The 18,455-nt window shown below is 40.3% G+C and overlaps 1 protein-coding gene and 2 long non-coding RNA genes across 4 annotated transcripts in view; 2 read left to right on the forward strand and 1 right to left on the reverse strand.

Moving 5' to 3' along the window:
- map3k10 (mitogen-activated protein kinase kinase kinase 10) overlaps positions 1 to 18,455 on the forward strand; it is a 37,750-nt gene that overhangs the window by 11,762 nt on the left and 7,533 nt on the right. Inside the window, exons 2-5 of the mRNA XM_031296649.2 lie at positions 13,158 to 13,338; positions 14,815 to 14,963; positions 16,695 to 16,870; positions 17,339 to 17,585. Of these exons, the coding sequence (XP_031152509.1) occupies positions 13,158 to 13,338; positions 14,815 to 14,963; positions 16,695 to 16,870; positions 17,339 to 17,585 (753 nt within the window). The remainder of the gene's footprint in view (positions 1 to 13,157; positions 13,339 to 14,814; positions 14,964 to 16,694; positions 16,871 to 17,338; positions 17,586 to 18,455) is intronic.
- Positions 440 to 8,685, forward strand: LOC116047709. The gene is made up of 3 exons (XR_004104462.2): positions 440 to 450; positions 5,355 to 5,360; positions 8,556 to 8,685. It is a non-coding gene; the product is annotated as an uncharacterized LOC116047709 (long non-coding RNA).
- Positions 15,101 to 18,389, reverse strand: LOC118495002. 2 transcript variants are annotated; one of them, XR_004897297.1, is made up of 3 exons: positions 18,088 to 18,389; positions 16,657 to 16,879; positions 15,101 to 15,309 (listed from the first exon to the last, which is right to left on the reverse strand). It is a non-coding gene; the product is annotated as an uncharacterized LOC118495002 (long non-coding RNA). The 2 variants fall into 2 exon arrangements; XR_004897298.1 differs by lacking the exon at positions 15,101 to 15,309 and adding an exon at positions 15,806 to 15,987.

The raw sequence follows: 18,455 nt of genomic DNA on the forward strand, positions 1-18,455 counted from the left end.
TATGGAGTTTGGTGCAGATATCCATAGTCTCGCATCGCAAGATCTATCTCCACAGTGCTGTGTAAGCCCTGGAGTAAGGTCTGGCTACACCACTTATCTATTCTGGGATAGGGGAAAAGAAGGGGTGCAACTGGTGCTCTGGCATGTTTGTATTTCTTTAAACCAATCACAACCGTCCTGGGCAGTGCTAAGCCCTGGATGAAGCAATGGTGCTCTTGCAAAATACATAATAGAGATAGTGGAAGGGGAGCGTCGGATGTCAGGCTTTATCCGAGCAGATATAGCCTGACATCTGTGGTTTTGAGTGCTATATCTCTACACTTATTCAATGGAACTTTGGTGATATCATAACTTTTCATATAGCACCATCATCAGGCCCAATACTTTGGTTTAGGTCCAAATATCTGCAAAACTAATGCCATTCCCATCAGCCTCTGTACTTTGCATTTAGTGCTAAATGGCAAATGTTCTCATCCTAATCTAAGATGGTGAGCATGATAAACAGTACACCTGCTATCAGCATGTTAGCATACAGTGACCATGTTCTTAAAGCAGCAAGTTCACCCAAAAACAGCGGCCCAAAAACATACTGTAGCAGTGATGTTTTCTGTTTGCATGAGCAATCTGTTGTTGTGTTTTTCCTCTGTTGGCAGTATCCATTCAGACTAAACATCTAATGTCATGTTGAGATTCAGTATCTCCACTGCAGCTCCAAATGGAGTTAATTTCGCAACAATCTCAGACATCAAATGTGGGTAAAAATGTATGTCAGGACATTTTATTTTAGACTCAGTGTTATTCTGACAGCTGCAACAGCAGGGAGAAAACCAGAGAGATGAGTTCTCCACTTCGCCTGATCAGACCAGAATGCACCGCGCAATAAGACACGATTCACATTGTGGAAGGGTTGATTTTACCTTTTCTCAGTAGAAGTGGACTGAGAACGCAGGTTGGGGCGAAAATTATAGTACCTGACAACAAACTAAAAGTCAGGCTGATGACAACAAACAGTGAAGAGTATCAGGATTGTTAGTTGGACTTTGGTTTTCAGTTCTCTGGCACCACATGAACTCGGCCACACTGCTAACAGATGTTTGTATTGTCTCGCTGTCAGATGGGAACACTGCTGAGTTTCAGTCTGTCTCAGTGAGTGGGGGGGGGGCTACAGTGACACAACTAAACCAAACAGTAACACCCAGTCAATGGCTGCATGGTTGCAAATAAATACACATGCATGTGCCAACACACACACACACACACACACACACACACACACACACACACACACATTATTTTCTCCACTGCTCAATAAAAAGTTGATATGAAGCCAGTTAACAGTGATGAGTCCCTGCTGCTCTCTTTTACTGCAGTGCAGCTCAGGCTCTCTGTGGACCTGCCAAGCATACTGACACACATTTACACATCCTCCTGCTGTATGTTGTTGTACATTATGAATTGCATAATTCAGCTGAGTAACAGTTTTAGTGAAACACACTGTGGTTTGATTTGCTGCTTATGATCACTGTTCAAATGTTAAGATTTTGTCACATTTTTTGATCATGAAACTGTATCCATACACACAAGTACACACACACACACACACACACACACACACACACACACACACACTGTAACACCAGTAGATTATATAATTTCAGTGTATTTGCATAAACAGACAGAAAGCTGGAACATCTTATACATAGCTTCTAGTGTTTCTAAATGCCTGTCTGCAAAGCAGGCCCAAAGAGCATGTTATTTTACTCTGTGTCAAGAGACAGGCAAACAGTTGTGCAGCAAACACCAACGTTAAACGCCACAGGCAGTGCCTTTCCTTATCATTGCCGCCAATTCACCTCAGGTCTTCAGTCAGACAGAGCGTCTGAGAAGCAACGGCACGAAAGGTCGTCTGAAATTAAATCCAAGATGACAAAGAAGTGTAACCAGAGGTGAAAACACTCAGAGACAAAACATTTGTGTTTTACTTTCTTTTTTTTTAACTTTAGCTATCAAATGAGTTTTGGTTTTGTGAAGTCAAAGTTTCCTGCAGAATAATGCTCCTGAATATAAACACAATACGACTTTCTGTTTCTCACCACTATACGGGGGCAGAGCCGTACATTTCAGTAGACAAAGCGACAAACACAGTAATGTCACACACTTACGTTGGCATCTCCTGTGCTGTTGGGTGGCTGTTGACTCTGCTGTTAGAGGGTCATTGTTGTTTGCCAGCAGCCTGGCACGGAGAGTGGGGAGTCGGGCCAAGCAGAGAGGGCGCTGGGTGGCCCCCCGAGCCGAAAATCCTTTACCCAGTTTCATAGTGGAGTCAAGTAGAGGACACTTCAGTCAGACAACAGACGTGTAAAGTGTATAGAGTCAATACTAGAATGTAATGTTTTATTCAACGTTTATGTTCAGGAGAGATTTGACATGTATACATGTCATGTTTTACACTTGAGTGGATTCCTGGACAACCCACTGAGAGCTCAGGTCCATCTATAACTCATGCACAAATTAAAATGACATGCAATATTGAATTCAATAGACAACACTGCTCAGTTTTTCGATGGGTTATTGTTTTTATCAATTTTCACTTGTTCAGAGAATGACCATAAGTCAGAGACCTTTTCATGCAATAAGACTTTTTTTTTTTTTTCTTTTTTTTTTTTAAAGAAAGAAAATTGTTGTAATGACTGAAATTGCACTGGAAAGTTGAATTAAGCTGTTTGTTTGTGGGAGCAGATGTTGCATCGTAACTAATAAGAGCAATAGAAACTCACTTTCATGTGTTTGTTTCCCCAGAATTGATAGAGGAAACGGGTGACACTCCTGGTAAAAATAAAGTGAAAAAATATAGTCATTTTGGTGATTTTTACTTTTTTCGTGCCAACTTTGTCCTACAGCCTCTTTAAGGAAACAAAGTTGTAGTTATTTTTGCACCCAGCTAAAACCGCCGTTTCCTCTTTTACCCAATAGAATGTTGAAAATGGTAAATTCCGCCTTAAATTTGACTCCATATTGTAGCACACAAAAGCAGTTAAGTTTTGTGCAATTCATCAAACTAAAGGAGCCATAAAAGTTCAAATCTGTCATAAGTAAAAAAGCTCAAATCTCTCTAAAAATTCCCACACTGTAAGTACTCCCTTTTTCATACTACACACACACACACACTCCACACAAAAAGAGCCTAGAGAAAGCCGCCTCATTTAATACCTCAATCTCTTCTGAGAGAGAGGCTGCCTGGTCACACGAATCTGGCAGCTGTGTTTGTGTGGAGACAAAGTGAATGGCTGCAGGGTGAAACTGTGCCACTGTGCGGCTCATGATTAGAGCCCTGATGGCCTGTGGTGGTACAAGTGGACCCAAGCCAGGGTATCAATGACATGGGAGCATACTCACTACAACCTCCATATCAAAGCACCCAGTGATTTGCTGCACGTCTCACTCTAGTGTTCATCCGATTTTATTCTTAATTGTGTGTTGCTTATGTTATGAGATGCTCTAAATGCTGTCCAAGTCCTGTATGTTTGAAGCAGGTACCACACTGCTATATTGTACAACTTTTAGATAACTTTTGATAGAGAAATTGGAATTTTCACACTGAATTTGAACTAAATAGACTTGGATTTTAGGTTATTTGAAGGTTTATGTGTGTGTTTGGAGAGATGTTTTGTGTCTTCCTGTGCTTGAAATCTCTTGAGAGACGAGATGTGTGAAAGCCAAAGGAAAATGGAGAGACCTATTGAGATACAAAGACATCTGGTATGTGCTGCCAGGAAAATGACAAAAGCTCTCCCTCCAGTCATCTCTCTTTACCTCTAGCAGCCCGTATCTTTTCATCCACTCGTTATTACCCTCTTTCTCGTAGTGCTTAAGTTCCTTTTCACCCTCATCTCTCTCTCTCTGTTTCTTGCCTTTTCGTACTCTCCTGCACCGGCTCTTCCTCCCTTTTCAGATGCTTCTTCACCATATTTCATTCTCCTCTCTTGTCCTCATTTCTGCAGCTCTTCACTCTTGTAGTTTGTGTCCCTTTCTTGCCTCCTTCCTCCTCTCATCCTCTGTCTTCCCTCCCCCATTCATCATCTTCAAACCGCCACCCGCTTTGCCTCCTCATCTTCTTACCCCCCCCCCCACACACACACACACACACACACACACACACACTCCCACCAACACCCCACATTATGTACACACAATCTACCTCTCTCAGTTACTCTGTTCTTTGACTCCCTGCACTTTTTTGCTTTCCCTGCGTCTCTTCTTCCATTTCTTCTCCCTGGTGTGTTGTGATGGTAGCCAGGCTGGCGACAGCTGCAACAGCAGACAGTCAGGCAGTGGGCACCGGCAGTGGGAGGGAGGGGAAGAGGGGATGATTATTTGGGAAAAGAGGGGATGCGAAGATGAAGAGACAGTCATAAGGCAGTAGGGTTGGAGGGGGAGGTTCCTCTTTTTTGTTGGCAAGGTTTTGATCGTTGCCGAAGCAGAAACAGAGACGTCGGGCCTACAGGGGCGGGGGAGCTGGCTGCTCAGCATCCCACAGGCCCTTATCTCATCTGTTGATGCACTGTCGGCTAGCTGCCATGTCAGTCAAGTTGCTGTATTTGTCACGCTGACAGACGGCTGGGACCAGCACAGAGGTGGTGCTGTTAGCCTAAACAACCAGCAGCCCTAGGCATGCAGGGGGATGAGAAGCTGTGAAGGTTTGGTGAGCTGCGGAGGGTTAGAGGGAGATATCAGAGACTCTTTCGGGAGTTTGTTGGCATCTGATTTGCTGATTTGGCGCCACGGCAACAGCTGTTACCCTACAACTACACCTGTGTTTGCATAAGAGAGGAGGGTGAAAAAGCGACTAATGAGGGGAAAGGGAAAATGGGTTAGAAAGAGAAAAAAGGAAATGTCTGAAAAACTTTGCCAACTGCTCTCATACACTCAGAGAAATAATGTTCATGATGGTTGTTGTGGTTTTTTTCTGCCTTGGTGAAGTTTATTCCTCAAATCCGGAGCATCAACGATTTACGTACCAGCTGGTAGGACAGCAAGGCTACACTTCATTAACTGTTGATTATATGCGGTAGATGCTCTCATTCCAATAGAGAATCCACTGAATTTAAAAGGGGCACTTCCCACAACGTTGGCTGACATGAATGAGGCAGATTTAAAACAAATGGTCAGAAAAAGCAATAGATGCTGAGATATCCTGACCTTGACTTTTCCCAATCTCGAGTGCAGGTTAAATTCTGGATGCTATAATTCCCATAATGCTTCAGTAGACCCTACCTTGTAAACTGCCAAATCTGTCAGACTCTCTGCCCACCACTTTGTAACGTAGGTGTTTCTTTATAAAAAAAGAAAAAAAGTTCAAAGTTATTTTTCAGACTTTAGAAAGCTCACTGCAAAGCCAGAGAAAATGAAGATTTCACAGGAGGAATAGTAATCCTCAAATCTGTGGAGCGCCCTTTTAAACAGTAAATTAAGTGAGAAAAAGACAAAACAAAGCATCCTCATAGAGGCATGAGGTTTTCTTCTCCTTCCCAGCATCATAGGCTTGGACTGTGACCTCTGCCCTTGTTACCGTAACAAGTTAATGATACAGCAGACTGAATGGGGCCAAAATAACACAAAACTAGTACAGTAAACAAGTCTTTTCATGTCAACTCTAAAAACTGATTTGAACACTTTTGTGAAGTTGGTATCTTCATCGAGTCTCTATCATGGTGTGGATTTCATCTTATGTTGGGAAATATCCAGATCCAGTGCAGAAATACAGAATGCACTTGTCTCAATATGTGATGGGAGGGGGATTTCATGTCATTTTGCCAAAATGTGAAAGTGCAGTTCTAACATTTGTACTCAATGTTGTTTCTTAGATTAATTGTGAAAATGAAAATATTCAGTGGATTTCACCTATAACTGCACAACACCAACAGCAGGAACGCCTCAGTTAAAAATAAACTAAGATATTAAAACTCCCGAAAAATCTATAAAATACTGATGCCTGACTTTGCAACATGACATCATGACTTCACGTAAACTTACACACCCACTTTCTTAAGCCAAGTGGCGTGTTATCTGTACGCATTTTGAGCTATCCGCGTGTATGTCTACGCTGTATACAGCGGACGTAAACACACACCACTTGGCGTGTTATCGCGAGAAAGCGACGGTTGAGTTTAGGAAACATGACACGCGGGACACGATCCCCGGTCTCCTGCGTGAAAGTCCTGTGTTTTACCCATCCACCACCCCGACTAACCTCCCTACGCAGATTTTCGCTCTTTCATACTACTCGCTACGGCGTCAATTCACACGCAATCGCAAGGTAATGTAAGTCAATGGAGGCCAAACGGCGTTGATAAACACGCTAAAAAGCGAGTATGCGTCTTCATAACACACCAAAAATGGCATACAAATTGGCTTGTCATACATACGCCACTTCATGAGATCAGTCTGGACTTTGAGCTCTTTTTTTGGCACAGAGGCCGCTGATTAAAGATTGTGGTTTAGACAAGATCAGGCCAAAGATTGCAAAATAAATCAGGGAAGGTCAGTTTCACTACTTTAATGACCAGTTACAACGCAGACATCAAATGGACCAAAAAATATATATCTTTTTAGCTCAACTTTAAATACACATCTGTGGGCTTCAAAAACTGCAAACACCTGCATCAAATACTCCATCCTAAACCTATAGTGTATCCTCATTTCCCTGGTTCTCTTCTGTAGGGAGTTTCCAGATAAGAACCACCTAATGCCAAACATGTTTGTTTATAATGTTATTAGCTTTGATGGAAGTGGCTCTGAAGGGCCTTGGATTGCATTCCTCTGTGGGGAAATATCTGAGTGGGCTGTAAGCTAATGTGTCTCCTGTGCTCTATGCACTGACTAACCAGTCTGGAGATCATTAGTCAGGTTAAAGCCTCGCTGGTTACTCCTGTGTTTGAACATTGACTCGGTGGCATTTCTCAACACAACACTGAGCCGGGGTTAGGGTCCAAGGATGGAAGAAAGAGCGGCGGCAGTTGAAAGGTTAAATCAACACTTAATCACACGGTGCAGGAAACTTCTGCGCTCTCTGATTTCTCTCTAAAAGTTTGACAATCAGCAAATGTTTGTGACAGCTAATAAATAATACTTGGCTGTGACAGAACTGCGACATGCTGTAACGTCTCATACTGTGTGCCCTAAACTCTGCAGTCCTCAAAGTCTGCACTCAATGACAAATGGTGCATACCCACAGCGTGCTAGTCCTCAGTGGGTTTAAATGGTATTGGTACACTTTCACAAGGCATCACACAGACCAGGGCCTATTTTCTACATTATCTGGATATCTTTTCTGGAGTAGAACCCCTTTCAAATCTGGAACATCTGGACATAAGAAACTTAATCAGGGTACTCATATCAACAGAGCTGTAACGATTAGTCCATTAGTCCATTGACAGAAAATGAATTGGCAACTATTTTGACTGAATAGCTTTGGATTTGTTGACTGTTGGTTGAATAATACATACTATTTGAAGAGGTCACCTTGGACTCCGGGAAATTACACAGAGCATTTTTTACTACTTTCTGACATTTTATTGACCAAACAAGGGAGAACAAAATGTGCAGGTTAATCATAAATGAGAATAATGAGAAAGCCCTAATCAACAGCAAGAACAGGATCACTTTACAATGCTATTTATTAACTTGATACTAAATTGCAAAATGTACAGTAGTTCTTGCAATGTGGCTCCAGGGCTAGCATTATCTGTCAGCTATCAAAATCAAAATGTACAATTTGTCCAATACTTTGGTTTGTGACCACATACCTGCATAACTAATGAAATTACATTCAGCCTCAGCTGTACTTTAGTAGACATTTAGTCAATGTTAGCATGCTAAGATGCTTATATAAGATGGTGTACACTGTTAAATATGAGCATTGCTACTACTACAACTTTACATTTACTTCACCACTGAGGCTTAAAGTGCTCATATTATGCTTTTTGGCTTTCCCCCTTTCCTTTATTGTGTTTTATATCTTTTTTGTGCATGTTATAGGTTTACAAAGTGAAAAAGCCCAAAGTCCCCCCCAAAGGGACTTACCATCTCCAACAGAAAACACTGTTCACAAACTGCTCCAAACAGCTCTATTGTAGTCCAGCCTTTACTTCTGTGATGAACGTGAGTCACTTTGTAACACACGTTATAATGCTCGCCTAGCTGCTAGCACGGCACGCCCTCATACTCGGCTTCTGACTGGCTAGTAGTCCTTACCTGCAACTCCCAACAAAGATGGAATAGAAGTGAGATGTCTCACTCTGTAGCTAAAACAGAGAGCTCAACACACAGGGTGAAAAGAGGAGCTGCAGCAATGTGCAGTACAACAAAAATATGGTGTTTTTTGAAAATTAAACCATGTAAACCTATTCTGATATAACCTCTAAATACAATTATGAACCTGAAAATGAGCATAATATGAGCACTTTAAGGTCAGAAACAAAATTTGGACCTCATTTTTTATATATCTTACCGTTTGGTTTTGATCACAGCCTCACAGAGCTGCTAGTCAACTGCAGACTGTTACAGTTTTTCTCAATTGCTAAAACACTAAAACCCATTGGCTGAACAAGGTTCTCAGTTGCCTGAACTCATTTAGCTAACTGTGCGGTCTGTTGTCAATACCTTAAACCATTTCACATGGTAAAACACAATTTGCAGATCTCATTTAGGCTTTTCAGCAAAACTCTAAACACATTCTCATTCTCAAAACACATTCTGCACTCTAATGCACATGTCATCCATACTGGTAAACACAAGTGGCAACAATCAGATACAACTAGAGAACACATGTCATTGATTGAACACAACTACTCAAAATTGATTTCACTTGTTTCAAATGATGTGCTACAACAAATATAAGCCAGTTCAGAGAGCAAACAGGTTGTTGAAGGTGGGAAAGTACTGACTGCTCAATAGATTTTGACTAGTTGCAGGTACATATCAACAAAGAACAAGAATTACAGTATCACAGAGACAAAGGACAAGTTTGTGAGATGCAGGGTACAGTACTGTAAAAATAGGGGTACAAGGAGGAGGAAGAGCACAAAACATTGCAAAGAGCAAAGCAGAGTAGTAATTTCTGATCAATTCTGAGCTACTATGATAGAACATGTTTTCGTTCATCTAAAGACAATGACGGAAAAATATGAAATTTGTTTTGAGATTACAAAATGTACTTCTCCCTGAGATATGTTTTGAACAATGTGTTTTCTGTTTTTTGGTGTATTGCTTACTGACTGCTTGATGTATATCATTTTGATCACTTTGTTTATGATTTGAGAGCAGTTTGATTTTGAACACAGGTAAAACTGTTTTGAGGCGAAAGCTTAATTTTGCAAGAGGAGTCAGAGGTTTTGTAAATAGTGCTTGAAGATGAGGTTTTGTGTTTAATGTTTTCAGAAAATGAAGCAAGGTTTCAGAAATTGTGTTTTAACAATTGAGAAAACTGTAATCAGCAAGACATTATTTAGCGGCTCTCTGTAGGTTACACACATAACACAGGTCATTGATAAGATAAAGTCTGATTGATATCAGCTTTGCACAGAAAGGTCTCAGTGGAGGACGGATACTCTTTGCATATAAAAATAAATGGGTCAGCTACTGAATGCTTGAATCGTCCCTGAAACACACATTATTTGATCGTGGCATTTAAAGAGCAGTGCAGCAGCAGTTGTTCTTGTTGATTAATAGTAAAATTGACATATTATAGTGTGATGAATCCATTACACAGCCAGGCCTGTTATATTTCCCATAATGCATGTTGCTATGAAAGACTTTGTAGTAACCAGGGAGCTTGTCAGCTGTATTTCTCGCTTTCATCTCATTGGTATGCTTTGCTCTATTTTGAGATAACATTTCCAGCAGCACTGCATTGTGTAAAAGCCACATTATCCTTAAGGACTTTTTCCGCCCTCCCTCTCTGATAAAATGTGCTGTGATGCCTCCGATGCCCTCGCGGGTGTTATTTGTGTAACGCTGCACTTCAGGTTTCTGTGCTGCCAGTCGAATACAAACATGTCGATCTTTGGTGTTTGACGTATGGATGAACCGCTGGCAGGATAAATGAATGAACATTCGCAGGTGGTGTCGAGAAGCTGCATGGAGAGTGCGAAGTAACACGATGATGTTATAATTAAATCAGGAGGAGCAGGTGGAAGTACTGCTTCGCTCACACGTTCAGTTTCTGTAAACAGGCCTCGGTTTCTGTCTTTCCTCGTTATCCTCTTCTTTTTTCTGTACTCTCTGTTCCCTCCCCGCCCTTCACCTACAGGCCATGATGTACTTTTCCACGTATGGATGTGCTCCATATTTACTGTATACACACAAAACGAACCAGGAAAGGTAGACTGTGAGGAGGACACACCCATTTAAGCATGCAAACACAACATTCTTTCTGAGTCTGTCTGGACTCCATCTTTTGTTTTCCAGAGAAAGAGTTAGCCCCGAGGAGACAGCTGTCCCTCACAGAGACGACAGCATCAGAATAGAAAAGATGACTGGAGACATGTTTTGAAATACCTCTTCACTTTAGTTTTCCATTTCAATACTACTTTATACTTCTAGTTCACTATATTTGAAAGGAAAATATATACTTGTCATTCTACTACATTTATCTGACAGCTGGAAATTTGAAGATGAAAATTTTACATAGCAACAATGTGATCTTATAAAATATTATGCATTTTTGTAGATTAAAACTGCTCAACGTTATAAGTCGGGCAACTAATTGTAGATGAATCTGATGATTATTTTCTCTCTAATTAATTCATATTTGGGTCTATCAGAAAATAGTAAAAAACACCCCATAATTTCATAAAGAAGTTGACATGTTAAATAAGATTAAATATGATTCAATCTACTTTAATAGAAGACTAAGAAAACCAGCAAATATTAACATTTGAGAAGATGGAATCCGTAAATATTTGGCATTTTTGTCCCAAATTGTTGCCGATTGATTTTCTGTTGCTCCACTAATTATTTTCATTATCAGTTATTTAGCAGACTATTTTTTATTATTATTAACTACGGTCCATGAGATGTGGATGAAAATAATAAAACATGCCCATGGTGACATAGTTAAATGTTTGAGTAAAAGTACTAATACCACAATGTAAAAAATAATCCATTACAAGCAAAAGTCCAGCATATAAAAGTACAGAAGTATCAGCAAATGTACTGGAAGTATCTAAAGTACTCATCCTGCAGAAAAATGTCACTGTGACTGATACATTAATATATACAGTATGACAGTCGTTTTTTATACTGATGCAATAGTGTGTAAGCAGCATTTACCTCCTGTAGCTGTTCAAGGCAGAGCTAAGTTTAACTGCTTATACTGTTACACTGGTTGATACTTTAGTCCAGTGATTCCCAACTGGGTTAGGGAGAAAAAAAATCAAATGTGTGTTAATGTTTGACGTTTTTCTAATCTTTGCTGTTACTTGTGAAATAGTAATCATGTGACCTCTTTGGGCCTTGAACAATTATTTTAATGAAAGCCATTTGAGAGGTTTAGAGGGGAAATGTCTCTCTCTCTCACACACACACACACACACACACACACACACACACACACGTGAAACTGTTCACAGACCAAAAAAGTTCATCTTAAACAATGTGCTGATCTTGTTTGAATGTTAAATCTTAATCTGAAAGGTTATCAGTAACTACAGCTGTCAAATAAATGTAGTGGAGGAGTGATTATCAAAATGCTTGCCAGTCGGCTAATTGAGTAATGGACTGATTATTTCAGCTGTAATATAAAGTTACATTTAACTACTGCTCACACATCAGTAAGAATTATAACACTCTGAAGAGGAGCTTCTGCAAGAGAACATTTAAATGTAGGACTTTTACTTGTAATGGAGTATTTTTACTGTGTGGTATTACCACTTTTACTAAAAGGAAAAGATGTGAATACTTCTCTCCAACTATGGAAATATGTACAGACTGGTCTGAGATCAATTCTTTATCACTGAAACTGGTCTCCTGGCAAGCTTGTGGACAGAGCACAGAGAGGTGTGTGTGTGTGTGTGTGTGTGTGTGTGTGTGTTTGCGTGCGTGCGCAGGAGTGCATGTGTGTGTAAACAAAGACACTGCTGTGTGTGTAGTCTCTCTCCACCACCCTTTGCATACGCCTGTAGATAAGTGAGAGAGAGAAAGCACCCCCCACCTGCCTCCCAGTGCCCGTGAACTGTGAACACTCCAAATATTTCCATAACCAGCCCTCACACAGAAATGGAGGAAGTTGTACATGGGAGAGAGAGAGAGAGAGAGAGAGAGAGAGAGAGAGAGAGAGAGAGAGAGAGAGAGAGAGAGAGAGAGGAGGTTAAATGGTAACATTAACAAGGATACATTAAAATGACTGTCACTGTATTGGCAATATACACTCGTCATCACACACTGATGGACGAGAGGGGCCAGTTGTGCCTTCTAGCAGAAACCTGACTAGGACACTGGTCCGACCACACCTGTACTGTAAACACGACTGGTATTATTGAACATGTACACCTTTTACATTTTTGTTTTTGAATGTGACACAGCTCAGTTACATATTAAGAGTATTAAAATGGTCTTCATGTTTTGGTTTCCAGGGTGTTTTTGCTCTCAGAAACTCATCAAAGTAACTTAAATTGATTTTAAATCAACAGGACTATGTGGTCAAAATGTTGATGATTTACCAGTCCATCTTAATCATTATACAGATTTGTTTGACAATTTTATCTGCCGATTTTTTTTCACAAAAATCAATAGTTTGGTTTTATATAATGTCAGAAAACTAAAAAAGTGCATCACAATATTCAAAGGCTAAGCTGAAATCTTCAAACTGTTATGTTTAACTAAAAGTCCCAAACCCAAATATTTTTAATTTACTATCATAAAGAAGTAAAACTAAGAACTAAGAACTTGAAACGAGTACATTTCTTGTACTTTAGTGAAAAAAACAAACAGGATTTTTACTGTAATAATTTCTGACTTGCTCTCTTTGCTGTTTGACCTCTTGTCAGGGAGCATTTCCATTACTAAAGCAGTTTTTGTTTGCATTTTTCTGACTAAAATATAATATACTGTGTTTAAAGGGCTGTCATATTTTAACACAATATTCTGCTCCTCCTTAGTCCTCATCCTGGAGCCGGTGGAGAATGACGACTTGGGCGGGAGAACCCTGAAGATCACAGACTTCGGTCTGGCCAGAGAGTGGCACCAGACCACTAAGATGAGTGCAGCGGGGACTTACGCCTGGATGGCCCCAGAGGTCATCAAGCTCTCACTTTTCTCCAAGAGCAGTGATGTGTGGAGGTACTGCACTCGTGTCTGTTTCACCTTATTCTCCCGATTTATACAAAACATCTTCAGGCGGGCTGTCGAAGGGGGGCTAACATGTCACAATGTGAACTCCAGATGTTATACGTATATGTACGTATGTATTTAGTTAAGAGTAATAGAAATAAGAAACCTGGCTAAAAATAAGAATATTGGTCAATTTTTGTCAATGATTGGTCAAGACAGTTTTGTGATGAAGGTTTTTTATGACTCAATTTTCAGTCCAGTAAAGTCAGCTTAAAGCTGTAGTAGGCACTTTATTTTTGGTGTCGCTGGGCAAAAATTCCATAACAATCTTTCAGCATAATAAGTGGTCTTCGAGAAAACCAGACTTCTGCACCTCCTCTTGGCTCTGTTTTTAGGTTTTAGATAATCTAGCCCTTGACGAGAGACTCGTCACAGGTCATTTCAGAGATAGAGAGCGTTCCTATTTTTTTTTTTTTTTGCATTCTAACCACTACAGATTTAAACCATATGATTTAAATGTCACGATTTGAAAGATGTTAGTAATTGTATGTAATTTTATGTATGTATCAGTAGTTGAACGAATAACTGTAAATCCTTTACAATCAATTCTGCAGCATAAATATAATTTTTTTTTTATTATTACTGATGCATTAATATTGTAGAGCTTGCAAAATCTTAAATTTGCCTCAAGGTTTATGAACTGTTGGCTAATTGAATCTGTAACAATGCATCATATTTTATAAAGATACTCATTTGTTTTGTATATAACATCTTTAAAGTAACTAGTACCTACAGTCGTCAGATAAATGTAGTGGAGTTAACAGTACAATACGTCTCTTTGAAATGTGGTGAAACAGAAGTATAAAGTAGCATGAAATAGAAATACTCAAGTAAATTATAGCACCACACATTTGCACTTGAATACAGTACTTGAGTAAATGGACCAAGATTGTTTTAATCACTGATTTAAAGACTTTTATCGTTGAAGTTCACATTCTGCCTGTAACTGAATCACTTCCTGTCATAACAACAACGTGTAGTACTGTGTACTTTTGACATTTTAAATTATTTGTATACTTCACATTCAAAAATCGTAGTACAGGGCGCCTGGTCAGCTCACCTGTTAGAACGGGCGCCCATATATAGAGGTTTACTCCTCGACGCAGCGGCCGCGGGTTCGACTCTGACCTGCGGCCCTTTGCTGCATGTTATTCCCCTTCTCTTTCCCCCCTTTCATGTCTTCAGCTGTCCTATCCAAATAAAGGCCTAAAATGCCCAAAAAAAATAAATAATTCGTAGTACAAGGTTCAATTACTGTCAAATTCAGAGGAAGAGGATGAAATATTTGGTGACTCAAGTAGGGAACTGTGGTCACTGGTAAGAAATGGTCACTATCGTCCTATTCGAGGATAGTTTTTGCCATCAGATGTGACATTAAAACATAGAAATGAATAAAAACATCCTTGTGTTTGTCTCTCGTCACAGTTTCGGTGTGTTGCTGTGGGAGCTGCTGACCGGCGAGGTTCCCTACCGGGAGATAGACGCGCTGGCGGTCGCTTATGGCGTTGCCATGAACAAGCTAACACTTCCCATCCCCTCAACGTGCCCTGAACCTTTCGCTCAGCTGCTGGGAGGTAAGCAGCCTGGACACTATATCCATAATTCGGAGTCAATACTGCTTACCTTGTTAAGAAAGTGATTTTCAAGTTGTCTTAAGTCGAGACAAACAGGTTTAACTTTCAGAAGCTGTACACCAGTCATCAAATATAACCTTAAACATGTCACCAATGATTAAAGTGGTGAAACCTTATTTTAATTTTTGAGGTAACATATGTTTTTATTCTACATCTGGGAGCTGAGATGAACACAAAGAGTTAAAATGGATGGAGACCATCTTGAACAGTTTCATTAAGTTGCTTTTTAAACATCCTCGTGTAGTCCTGCGCCTGAGCTCCCCATGGCCAGATTTCTGCTTTTCACCTTGCAAACAATCCAGGCAGCAACTCTGTTAACAGTGGTGGAGTATTAACCAGCTCGTTTCACAGTTCAGGTCTTCTGTTTAGACACACACCTGCCTAATATAGCCAAACTACCTTAACGTGCTTATTCCCAAGATTTTTTTTCTTCTTTTTTTTAATGTGGATGGGTAAGCTGCGGGCCAGGTTTTAAGAAGAGGTTTCTCTAAACTGTCAGCCAACTTCAGTCACCTCCCTCCACTTCTCTCCAACTCTGCTCCTCATTTCCCCTCTCACTCCACTTCATCTTATTCATGTTCATCTGCTAATCTCAATTTTGTCATCCCTCGCTGCTCCCTGTTTACTCCTGTCATCATTTCACTTTCATCTCCTCCCTTTCCATCTTTTATCCACATACTCTTTATGCTAATTTATTTTACCTATTAAATAAATGTTACCTGCTGTAAACCATATTTTTAGCCCGCTCTTAAATAACATTTTACTTGGTGTGTTGATGCTTTTTTTTTTTTAGTTCGTCTTTTTAGATGGTTGCGGCTGTAGTTTAGTGTTTAGTGAGAGGCAGTACTGATCACTGTAGGTGAGCACCATGTTTCTGCAACACTGTCAGTCAGGGTTTGGCTCATTATGGTTGCCATATGCGGTCCCATCTTGCTCTCTTCCACTTCTGTTATTGCCTTATTTACTGCCAGAAATGGAAAAGAGGAAAAAGTGACATCCAGACCAAAAAAAACAACCATGGTTGATTTTTCTAAGTATATACATATATCGTACTAAAAACAAATCTTTCTAACATAGTTTCATTTTGGTATATATATGATTAGATCCTATTGATTCTACCTGAGAAAAGTACCTGACAAATGCACCACTTTTTTTGAAAAATTAAACTATGTTAGAAAGATTTGTTTTTAGTACGATAGGACGATGGGTTTGGGGCAGAGTACTACAGACTGGGTGGGAAATCAGAGAGATGGATTTGATGGTGTTGGTGTTTCTATATGATTTGTCTGACATTAAAAAAACACCAGGCTTATCCTTTAAGCAAGAGTAGAAACTACCTCTGTACTTTAAAACACCTTTTAATGTAAAACTGTTAGCTGTAAAACGTACTGTATTGTGAATGGAAAGGGGCATGCATAATTCTTTTCTGAATAGTATAACAGGAGTCAAAGCCAGGATCAGAAGACTGCCCTATAAATAAAAACATTGCTTCAGCCAAGTCAGTTGTTTCAGATAAAACATCTTTGACACCACCTAGCTTTTCTTCCTATGGAGGTTAAATGCACTTTTTGTAAATCACTTGGGTTAAAAGCATCCGATTAGGGCAATAAAACACATCATACATGCCACTAACCTCAGTAATAACTCTTCCTTTTGTGTCTTATCTTGCAGAGTGCTGGAGCCCAAACCCCCGCAGCAGGCCCTCCTTCACCAGCATCCTGAAGAGACTGCAGGCCATTGAGCAGTCGGCCATGTTTCAGATGCCTCTGGAGTCCTTTCACTCCTTACAAGAAGACTGGAGGCTGGAGATCCAGCAGATGTTTGACGAGCTCAGGGCCAAAGAGAAGGTGAGAAATCTGAAAACACAGATCACAAGTCAGGTCTTATTAGAGGTGAATTTATTATTAGCTGAATACGACTGTAACTTTAGAGAAATGTACAGCTCAGTAGACTTCAATTTTGAGGACTATCTGTGTTTCATTAGAGTTTATTTAACAGAAGAGAGATTTCAACAGACAATCACTTTTCATATTTAGGGTGGGAGGAATCTCACCACATCACTATCTGTCTGAGGCGTTTTTGCAAATCAGAATCACCTTAGCAACAAGCCGATTGCCAAAAGTGGTGTTAGAGGAGGTGCTGCTGTGCTAATAACCTCTCCTCAACCTCTATTCCTATCCTTCTCGCTCTCCTCTTCTTCCTCCCTTCCTCATCCTCTCTATGCCGATCCTCTCCCTCATCTGTTCTCTCTCCCCTTACCTCACCTCCTCATTCTCATCCTCTTTTGTGTCCTTCTCTCCCTCTCCTCTCCTCAGGAGCTGAGGTCCTGGGAGGAGGCGTTGGCCCGAGCAGCCGAGGAGCAGAGGGAGCAGGAGGAGCAGCTGAGGAGGAGAGAGCAGGAGCTGGCCGAGAGGGAGATCGACATTGTGGAGCGAGAGCTGAACATCATCATTCACCAGATGTACCAGGAGAAACCCAGTGTGAAGAAAAGAAAAGGACACTTCAAGAAGAGCAGATTACTGAAGCTGGGCCGAGACAGCAACTGTATCAGTCTGCCCTCTGGTGGGTGGAAGAGGGATCTGCAGGCAGATTGTTCAATTTGCTTTAATCTGATGAATCAGGTGCACTAAACTGGCAGAGCTCCCAGTTACATGGTGTTTTTTTTTTACAGGTTGCAAACTTAGGACATAGATGGCTCTAAGAGATTGGATAAGAGTAATAAAGTTACAGTACACCGACACACTGCCAAGTAAATGCCACTTCAATCTCCTTTATTATGAAAAGAGGAAAACGACACTAAAATCCAATGATTTCCATGTATCATCATTGCTTCACACTTGTTTTTGAGGAAAGTGTGGTCCAAATCTTAGTGATACTTCCATAGTTTTATTTGACAAGTAAATTACTAAAACATCAACTAACTAAATTGGAAAATAAGACATTTCATCAAGTGATTAATGGACTACTTGTTTCAGCATCAGTTTCTTACACACTAGAGTTTTATTGTAGGAAGTCCACAGTATATGTTACAGTTTATTGACAAAGTAAAGATTTATAAGCTTACAGGCAGGCAGGTCCTGGTTCCAGGTATAAGGATACAAATTCAAGTTGAGGGGGCTGGAAAGCAAAGGGTGTGCGTAGCATAACAAACATTGACTATCTGGAAGGGAATGAGTGAAAAAAGGTATGGTATGGGGAAGTGGAGACAGGTGAGCAGGTGGAAGGGAGAGTCAGGTGACTGGGACAGATGGGAGAGTCTGAGGCCATCTAGTGGATGGATGGAGAATGGCAATGCAGGGGTCTAGGAAAGTAAGAAGTGGCTGGAGACAGAGACGGAGGGGAAGACTGAGTACAATGAAAACAACTAGGACAGATATTGTGACCGTATCTCTATTTTATGGAAATGTTTCTCCAATATATCATGCATGGTAA

Source organism: Sander lucioperca, chromosome 5 (genome assembly GCF_008315115.2).
Source record: "Sander lucioperca isolate FBNREF2018 chromosome 5, SLUC_FBN_1.2, whole genome shotgun sequence".
Classification (NCBI taxonomy): Eukaryota; Metazoa; Chordata; class Actinopteri; order Perciformes; family Percidae; genus Sander; species Sander lucioperca.